The 9553-nt window shown below is 43.8% G+C and overlaps 1 protein-coding gene across 1 annotated transcript; it reads left to right on the top strand. All coding sequences in view use genetic code 11, as the record gives it.

The window, feature by feature from the left end:
* Window positions 1-2128: 2128 nt before the first annotated feature.
* EGR_06156 (hypothetical protein) lies at window positions 2129-2321 on the top strand (the record flags this gene model as incomplete). Its single annotated transcript, XM_024495405.1, has 2 exons — window positions 2129-2232; window positions 2306-2321. The coding sequence occupies 2 exons, from the start codon at window positions 2129-2131 to the stop codon at window positions 2319-2321; spliced, it is 120 nt and encodes a 39-aa protein (XP_024350133.1).
* Window positions 2322-9553: the final 7232 nt, after the last annotated feature.

The raw sequence follows: 9553 nt of genomic DNA, 5'->3' as shown, positions 1-9553 counted from the left end.
AGATAACCAAAACATCACCACTGCATCAACTGCAAATAACTCTCTCTCTCTCTCCTGTTTCCCCTCACGTCTCGACTCCTCCAATTCCTTTCGTCATTCCTCGCGAACAGAAGAACAGCAAAAACTGCCTCCATCAGGCATCTGGTTGTTTACTGCTTCACAGTGGTGATGGTCTTTGACTTAGTAGTCAGATGTGGAGGTTGTGAGCAAAGGCGAGGAAGCATGTGGCATCAGTGCGCCATCTTCCTACTCAAGGGTGTAAATTTGTGATTGAAAATAATTGTCATGTTAAACTTGTGGTGGAAATGGGTAGTGAGGATGCAGTGAACCAAAAAGTGTGATGCCCTTCGACTTGGAGAGTCAGCATAACGTGGATCCAATATGACTCACCGCAATCAGGTGTTGTGAAAATATTGCCGGTTAGGAGCTGATTGCACAGTGCAGCCCTCTCGTCCTAACACCAGTTTCCTACCCTTTTGCCTGCCCTCCATCGGACCGCCAGTTGGAGTCCATGGCTGACATTGGAGATGGGTGAGCTGCCAGAAAGATCATGCAAATGAGAACGTGTTTGTCATTTCGCTTAAGAATTGTGAAGAAAGCTTTGCCTCTTTGTTAGTCATCTGACCGTAGACGAAGCCGATGGTATCAAAGAAATCCTAGTGGTCTATGGAAGTGCTGTTGAGCATTGGAGAATGAACACTAGGAATACGATAGAGAGGAGGTCCACAAGAAGTGAGTTATGCTCCTTGGATGAAGGAAGATGAAGTTGTTTGGAAAGGTGAGGCGGGTGGTAAGTTTCCATTCACAATAGTGATGGGTGTGTGTGTGTGTGTGTTTGGGTCGTAGGGAGTTTCACCATTCATAAAGGTGACCAAGGCAACAAAATCTAAGTTGGGTTACGCAAGAGGACACAGAATTTCAACATGTGTTGCTGTCTCAGTCTAGTGTTTTTGGGTGGACCTAGTGGTTGGCCTTTCTGCACTCCCTACAACCATCGCATCGATGGCAGTGATTTGTGCTGGAGCCACTTGAAAGGTGCAGGCAGAGTGTGAGGTTGTCAGGGGAGAAGACTAGATATTAACAAGACCAAACCTGTGTTGGGTACCATGCATTAGACACTTAGACATTAATCAAAGCACGTCATTAAGTTTACTGTTCTAAGCTCTTTACTGAGTTACGTAAGTAACTGCCAACTTTGAGGATACATTGTGGAGCACAGATGGAAATGCATACTCCTTGCCCTGCCAGCTGGACGTACTTTACCAAGACAGGCAATGAAGCACGATTCCTCACACCTCATTACGTCAAATGGGCCATGATAAGACTTACACTTTGCAAATGTATTGGAGAGTCATAGTGTCTCCTTCTCCCGCCTACTGTCCCCACATTTCTTTTTCTGACACTTCATAATCACGCGATCATGTGTGAAGTGGAGCAAGCAGTTGGAAGAAAAAAGTTAGGCACCAACTTCTGCTTCGTAAATAGAAGACTTAAAATTGCTTACGAGAACCTAGAGGCTAAACCCTCCCTCATTTCCGAGCAGTCTACAAGTTGGATGAATTATGCCTGAACACCAAAATGCAATGCTAGAAATATAGTGCAAATTTTCTTATTTTCCCTTCTTCTCACTAATCTAGCTTTTTTCTACATTTCACTATCTGCTTTCTCTACTCTAGCTTTCTTGCTTACAAACATTTTAACGAATTCAAGCCGACTTCATTCCATAGGTTTTTATTGCTAGTCTGAAATTAGTATTTAGATTTAAAATTACTGGCTGAATTTCCACTTTTGAATATTCTGTCGACCAGAGATGTTGTAATGTGCCACGAATCCTCCCTCACATCAGATGACTCATTATCCCCTCTCCGAGAGGGCTACCATTATATCACAGTGAGGTCAGGGTTACGGGGCACTCCGAAGGTCTACAAGCAGGTAACACTACTCTGCAGTAAATCATACAGACCAGCGTAGAGGACGAGTTGGGAAGAGATGCGCCACTCTATGCCTTGACCTTATAAGCAGTGCTACAGGGACGCTTTCGAAGTTATTTTGGGCAGCTCGTCATATAACAGCCAATTCTTCGTGGCCTGTAGATTACCAATATGAGGAATTCGTGGTCTGTCCGAAAATGCTACCCGTCATGGAGCGCACAGTTTGGCTGATTGTGGATCTACCCGAACGAGATGACAGTGAGAGAGAGCTCCTCAATCACAAATATGTCCTCGGTTCTGTGTAGGTGTATATTGAAAGCAAACAATGCACAAGTGTGTGATTGCTTAATGGGGATGCATTTCCTTCCTTCCAGATGCCGCAATCCCTGAGCTGTACGGAATGGATCTTACTAATGAAGCCACTGGCGTCACAAATGTGACACCTTTACTACATCACTTCATGACAAATGGTGACAAAAGGATTGGTCAAGGCAAAAGATAAAAGCGAGGTGAAGTGCTCGCAGTTTGGATAGGATATATACATTGCTTTTAAACAAAAAAGCATCTTGGATGTTGCAGATGCTAGTCATTGAGACGAATGCTTCTCGTGCTTGAGCAGAGATAATTATGTTTTTAGGGTCTTCGCTGGTCATCTCTGTACTCTGCATTTATGGAGAAGGAACTAGTGGCTAGCTTTTCATTGTGAACACCTCTTCCAATCTGGATGTGTTTGTTTACGGGTAGGGGCTGTGTCGAGAGCATCAAAGTGTTGTCGGCACCTGTTTTCCTTTCTCTGGCGATTCTATTGATGCCGAATGTGGCCTGCTCGTAACACGTGATGCGCTGGTCATCGGCGTAGTAGTCGTCATGTCAGTTTAATCTAAGTGTTATCCAGAGTTCACAAGGGAAGTATGTCAGTTGCGCATGGACAGGGAACGCGACTGTAAGCTCTTCAACTCCCTTGTGAAAGACTCGTTGGACGGCTGAAGGTGCACCATGTGGTGACAATCGACGACTATCCTCAAGCCATCGTCAAGACACAGTCACTGCCTCCTCTTGAAAGAAGCGTAATGGAGTGTAATTTTTGAAGGCCAAAATGAGTGAGCTATCTGATCGTCTGAAAGGAGGCGAAATGAGGTATCCCCTAAAAGTCCCCTGCATTTAATGACAGGCTGCTCTATAAAGGTAATAAAAATAACCCAGTGTGGTGCTCCAGGGATGACGCTGTTTGAACCGTCTCCTCCTTATGGCACATCTGCCTTTCAACAAATGGCTTTTTGACCAAATCAGACATTGTTGGCTAAAATTTGTCCATCAAATCTGCCACTTTTGTCTACAACTTGCCTAACACTCAATGCTCTGCGAAATTTGAAAGATGCGAGTCTTCTGCCATTATGGATGTCTGCAGTTCCGACGCCTGCTTTATCACCGCAGGTCAAGGTTGAGGCATAACTGACGCCAAATAGCCAAAGGGTGAGAAGGCTTCTATTGTTTTCGGACGCGGCCTTATAGGGCAGGAGTGTGAAGGACTGTATGACAAACAGAATCATGCAAGAAAGTCCCAACAACTATGACCTCGTCATAGCTTTGGCTCATTTCAGTCCTCTGAATTGTAGATACACAATACCGACACTGCGAAACATCGTCAAAAGCCTAAAAAATTTTCTTGACCACTTTAGGTAGGTTTCCTCTGTGTTGTGCTCTTTGTTCTTCCACTTAGTTTGTTCTCTCAAAAAGGATGGCTTTGTAATGGCAAACCACCGACAATGAGTGATTGGCGTCCACAATTCCGTAGAAGCAACGGAAAGTACATTAGCCTGGTTTATTTCCTACTTAACCTCCTCGGAAAAGCTTGCTTGTTGTTTCACCCAGAAAAGAAGAAATCGAGAGAGCGAGAGAGGGGAAGTAAACGCGGCTCATTTGCCGAGACCATCAAATTTGGCTGTGCGATGGCAACAACGCGTCGGAGGCGATGGGTGACGGAAACCCTCATAGAATGAGACCGCATTGCATGCGCACTTAGGGGAGGCAAAGGCGACAATCACAGGACTCCCTGTTGTATGCCGCCCGGTTATTTTGCATGACGCCTTGTGCAGCATGCAGGTGGATGGGTATAGGATCAACAAGGCTATTCTATAACTGCCTCATTTTCGCCTGTCGTTTTCAGCATTGACCACGTGGTGCTGTTTGGCGAGGGTGTAGGAGCAAACGCCTTGGCCCAGTTGGGGGTGAGGTACAATGCTTTCCCAATTTCCTATACCAAGTGTGTATATACATTCCACGAAGTGGGACGAAACAGCTTCTAATGGGTTTAGGTCAGGTGTGCAACTTGTTTCGTGGGAAAAGAAATTTTACTGGAAGACGCCGATGTAGGACATTAGAAACTCATTGCTACATCCCGTAATCTTGGTTGGTGGAATTGTGAAATTGCATATTCAAAAGCCTCTGAGGGAAAAGGAAATTTGCGATTTCGAAGCCGTTTTCATCTGCATCCTATGAACTTACTGGAGAGGCAAAATCAGAGCAGTAGTCACGAACCGAAGCTAGCGATGTGTCCAGTGTTTCAGAAGAAAGAAAATCAACTTTAAATGATTACTCTTCCATACCAAACAGCCGAACCAAGAGATGGTGTTAATGGAGCAGGAAGGCGTGATTCGAGGCCTTCTGTCGTGATTCCATTGCACTTTGGCTTTTATCCCGTCAAGTATACTTCCTGCCACCATGTGGGATTCACATTACCCTACTTGTAGCAGTAGTGAGCAAATGACTTCACTATTTTGCTTTAAGCTGTTAAATTCAACTTGCATATTGCACTGGGGTAAAGAGTTGGTGAATATTAGCCCCCGAAGTGATGGTACACATCATGAGCATCCGTGCCTATGAAGAAGTATGCCACTTATGCATTGAGATGGAGGTGTTACTTGCCTGTTGCACTTTGCCATTTCATGCCATTCGACCCAGTAGTTGGCATTTGTTGCTTACCTCCCCATCCAATGTGCATTGTTGCCAGTGCACCAAAGAGATGATTGGAATGGAGCACAGGTAAAAGCATGCGATGCATGTCAATACTGGAGCCAGCACCAGTACATATGCCAATCAAATTGAAAACTGCTTATTGTTTGTAGTGATATGTTGCCACTACACGTGATTCGTGCCACACGTCGGTCATTTTGTGGCACGTACAACTATTAACTAGTGTGGATGCATGAAACTCCAGCTAAAGCACCCTTTTGCTTTACATAGCAATTTACTCAGATTCATTGGGAAAAGTAAGGGATGACAGTTAATACTGGAGGAAAGAGCAATGGGAATGCTTGCGCGGAAATGAATGAAGGAATGAGATGGCTGCCATTGCCTGCCACCATGCTACAATCTGGCTGCATGGGTGTAAAGCGAAGAAGGCACATCTATTATAAGGGTAAGGGCCAAACTAACTTACGTACTGCCAAAGTAAAGGAAGGACCATCGACAGCTGCCCCACATTTACAACCGCCTTCCTACCTTCATTTACGTGTATCCTATCACCATCCTGACCCTGCCACTTTCACCAACATCTTTACAACCTCTTCCACACCCTCTATTAAAGACCCTCTCAACAGACGTTGGGTGAAACAATTTAAAGTGCATGAAACACTGCTTCAACTGCACTATGACTTTTTCATCAGGAAATAACGTGCTTGATTTTCATGTCTAGGCGAGAAGTGTCATAGGAGTGTGGGAGGAAAAGGTGATAGAATATATACGAAGGGTATTGAAGCAATCATCTCCACGAAAACGTAGCAAGTAAACAGGAAATTCACGGCTTAGATAGCAAGGGGATGAAAGTCATCACGGAAGGAGAACTTCACGCAGAAGTAGTCAGAGGAGAAGAAATAACAAATGCAAATTTATACACAAAATGAGAAAAGTGGATAAGACGTAGTCAATAAGAAACACATTCAAACAACACAGAGCAGACAGAGAACACCACATCACTAAAACGATAAAGAGAATTACACCCTCAAGTTCAGAGGGAGTAGAGAAGACCAGTAGTAAAAATATATTTGAGAGATATAAATAGTGCAGAGATAAAGAGACCAAAATTATGTTAACTTAAATTAACTTAGGCCGAGTAGAAGAGGTTACCAAAAAGTACATCCGCCCATTTTAACAAAGGTCCACTGGTACATATCTACGATGTGATGTGTGTTCATGTATTCTAACGCAAGCAGTGCAGAGGAGGTCACAAATACAAAGTACTTTTATGCTTCACAACGCAGGCGTAGTAGAGTAGGTCACTAATTCCAAGCACATTCACACATACTAACGGAGGCACAGTCGAAAAAATCACAATGACTCCGTACACTCATGTAATCCAACGCAGGCAGCGTTGGAGTGGTCACATCTGCAATATACAATCGTCTATTTTAGTACAAGCAAATTTTTGTGAAGCACTTATACCATCTACCTTCAATCACTTCAACCCATGCATTTTTACCCTTCTCTCATTTCTATTTGCATTGTTCTGCCTCCGAATGCAGCGAATCACCTGGCACTCCTTTCTAGGTGGCATACATGCTCACGATTGTATATGTTAATAGATATTTTTTACTTTGGCATGACTTGCGCTTCCCTTAATGCTAGCATAGGAATTGTGTTGGGTAAGTTACTATCCCTTAATGCAGTGATGCAATTTAGACTTTTGATAGAACTTTTTACTGAAGAAATAACAGGAGACGTCATGCAACACGGATCGCACACTGCGTTTGATTTGGAAGTGAGGTCATTGGGAGGATGTGTCCTCCGGCTCTCTGGCCAACAAAACGCAGATGAGCAATTTTTGTATTTTTGGCTATATACCTTGAGCAATGCAGGCACCTAATTGCAGTTGACCGTATTTCACTTGCCCTTGCCTTGTGCCTTCCAAATGCTTAGCTGCTTTCTGCATTTCCCTCCCTTCACTTTGTCACAAAATCTTGCGTCAATGCGGACTGTTTAATGTGCTTGGTATTAGGGAAGACATTCACGTTATTGTCAGTAGGGAGATGCTCAGTGCTGTGCGGAGTAATGGGTCGTTTTTTTCATGTCACTCAGAATTGCGTTTGTGTGTAGATGAGTGTGCAGTAAACCGATTACCCTGCACTCGTAACTTTTGCTGGACAATGCATTGTGGAGAATGAACACAAGATGTCAACCCCCTACTACCCATTCGTGATGCCAGTTGGACAAGTATGCTCTCATGTTCTGGTGATGAACCCACCGAATTTTGGTAAAAATTGGTCTTCTGGATGCCCACATTACGAGTTACTTAAATGGGCGATATTGCTATTTTTGTTCAAAGTCCAAAATGTGTTGCCTGAATTTAAATGCTGAGATATTTGCATCAGTGGTCAGAGTCGGGAAAGTAAAGCTTAGCGGTCAAAAGAAGCGGGTAAGTAGGTCTTCCTCATAATTATTATCGCCCCCTTTACCATAAGGCACTAAGTCACCCATCCGGTGGCTTAGAGGCTTTGGCATTTGTGCAATTCCATCACGAAATCCCATGGTAAAACTGACTTTGAAACACCCACTCTTCTCAAGGCGAGCTACTTAAGGCAAGTCTCATCACCGAAACATAGGAAGAAGCGCTTAACAAAAAGCATTCAAAATACACTGCCACATTCCGCCAGCAATCACCGCAATCCACAGCCATCACTCTTCTCCCTTCGCCCATTTTTTGTGAGCCTGCTCATGTGGCATCGTGAACAGACTCCACAACTGTCTCCTCCACAATCGAAATGCTTCACTTGACATCTCGTGTTTGTCTGCACTAGGAATTGGTAGCAGGCAGTATGTCATAAGTGACGAAGTGATGGCGCGATTTCCTGGTCAGTTTGAGAGACTACCAGAAGGGAAAATAACACCCAGTATCATTGCTACGAGCTGGGATGCGTGAGCTCGGAGCATCTACCGAGACATAAATCCGAGAAATCAGGAGACGAAAGCATCAGCGCCCACTTCTTCATTGGCTATCACATACTGCTAAGCAAGAGGAATGTTTGCCTTTGCACGTAATCGTGCGCCAAACAACGGAGACGGGCGGAGGTAGAGGGTGGTCTAATTCTCATGCAACTATAGCATTTGATTGGCTTTGAAGGTGATAGAGACTGTTAGCCCACTTCAAGTCTATCTGAACGTAGCATTGTTTGATCCAGTGTAACTGAAGGGGGCGGGAAATTCTTGACTGCTCAAGAATTCCCTGTGAAAATAAGACCTTTAAAAGGCCAAAACTGAAATATTGCTAAAGTCACTGTCACCTTTTCAATCCCACTTTTATGTAGTTGCAAATGAAAGGAGGCAGTTACGGGAATTTGCATTAGGATTGCAACTTTGTTTTCTCGAGTTGTGGCGACAACCATCTTTACCGCATTTCACTACCTAGCAATCACGAATGCAGTAGTTGAGGGCAGTGGATATCCGTTCCTCGTTTGCACTGAAAGGGCAGGGTGGAATACAATAGTGGGAGCCAAAATTCAGCCTTTCATCAATTCGTAAAGTTTAATGGATCATGAGATATGGCAAACCACTATTAATGCCGAATCTAAGTTGTTCCCTAATTACTTTCTGCAGATCTATTTGTCTCAAAATATCCGGAAATTGACTTCTTTGATTTTGCGTAAGCATAGCAGCGTAGATAGGTATATCCACATTCACGTTCTCTGCAGACGTGGAAGTGGCTTTAATGTGAAAGTGGAGAGAGGCTGAGAGGCTGGTAGCTCAGATGCTGAAAAAGTTTACTTATATTGTCTAGAATTAAAGCTTTTCATGCTCCGCTTTATTGCCACCATACCATCTGAAAGGCCAACCATAGCACTTCTGACAATTACTTCTTCCTACCGCCCGTCAATGCAGCTACGTAAATTGGAGGAGTCAGGAGGGATGGGAGATCATGAGAAAGCTTTTGTAATAAGAAGGCATCAAAAGCGGAGGACAATGGCGCGCCTCGTGGATTCACATAAAATCTTTCAGCGAGTTGCATTGGGGGAGTCCATTTAATCTTTCCTCTTTAAAGGCAGATATTTCATCACCTTATGTGGAAGCATTTGAAGGATGTTTGATCATGTAAGTAGAATGAAATAGGGCCTCAATATTTTCGTCATTTTCCCCACCCAGTTGTTAATCCTCGTTGATTATAAAGCAGGGGGTGATTTTGTTATTTCATATTCATAGTTCTCTGTCCCTCTTGTTACAGAGTAAGCGTTTGTTTGTCCTGAGAGTCTCAGTGTCCACTTCCCACTCTGGCTATGGGTCAGAATTGAAAGATGAAGCAATCGTCAATCCGCAGATGCAACTTCATTGGGTGGTCTTTCCTTGATACTCTCCTGAAGATAACCTTCATTTATTGAGCATCTGCTGATAGAGACATTAAAATCTGAGCCAGAATTGAAAGATGTCGAGTGATTAGGCCAAATCGGCGACTGTCACCTAAAAATCGAGTCTAAAGGGGGAGAGGGAGATGTAGATTCCTCATTGTCAACCCACAGCGGCTAGGACACTGCTAGGTAATTTGAGGGAGACCTAAAACCTTGTGAGTGATGCTATATAAACACATTTCCACTTCCATCATTGATGTATAAATTCGGACTTATTCTTGGCGAAGAAAA

The sequence above is a fragment of the Echinococcus granulosus genome (genome assembly GCF_000524195.1).
Source record: "Echinococcus granulosus chromosome Unknown EG_S00052, whole genome shotgun sequence".
NCBI classification, from domain to species: domain Eukaryota; kingdom Metazoa; phylum Platyhelminthes; class Cestoda; order Cyclophyllidea; family Taeniidae; genus Echinococcus; species Echinococcus granulosus.
The sequence above is the reverse complement of the archived record's forward strand: the minus strand, read 5'-3'. Positions and strand labels throughout refer to the sequence as shown.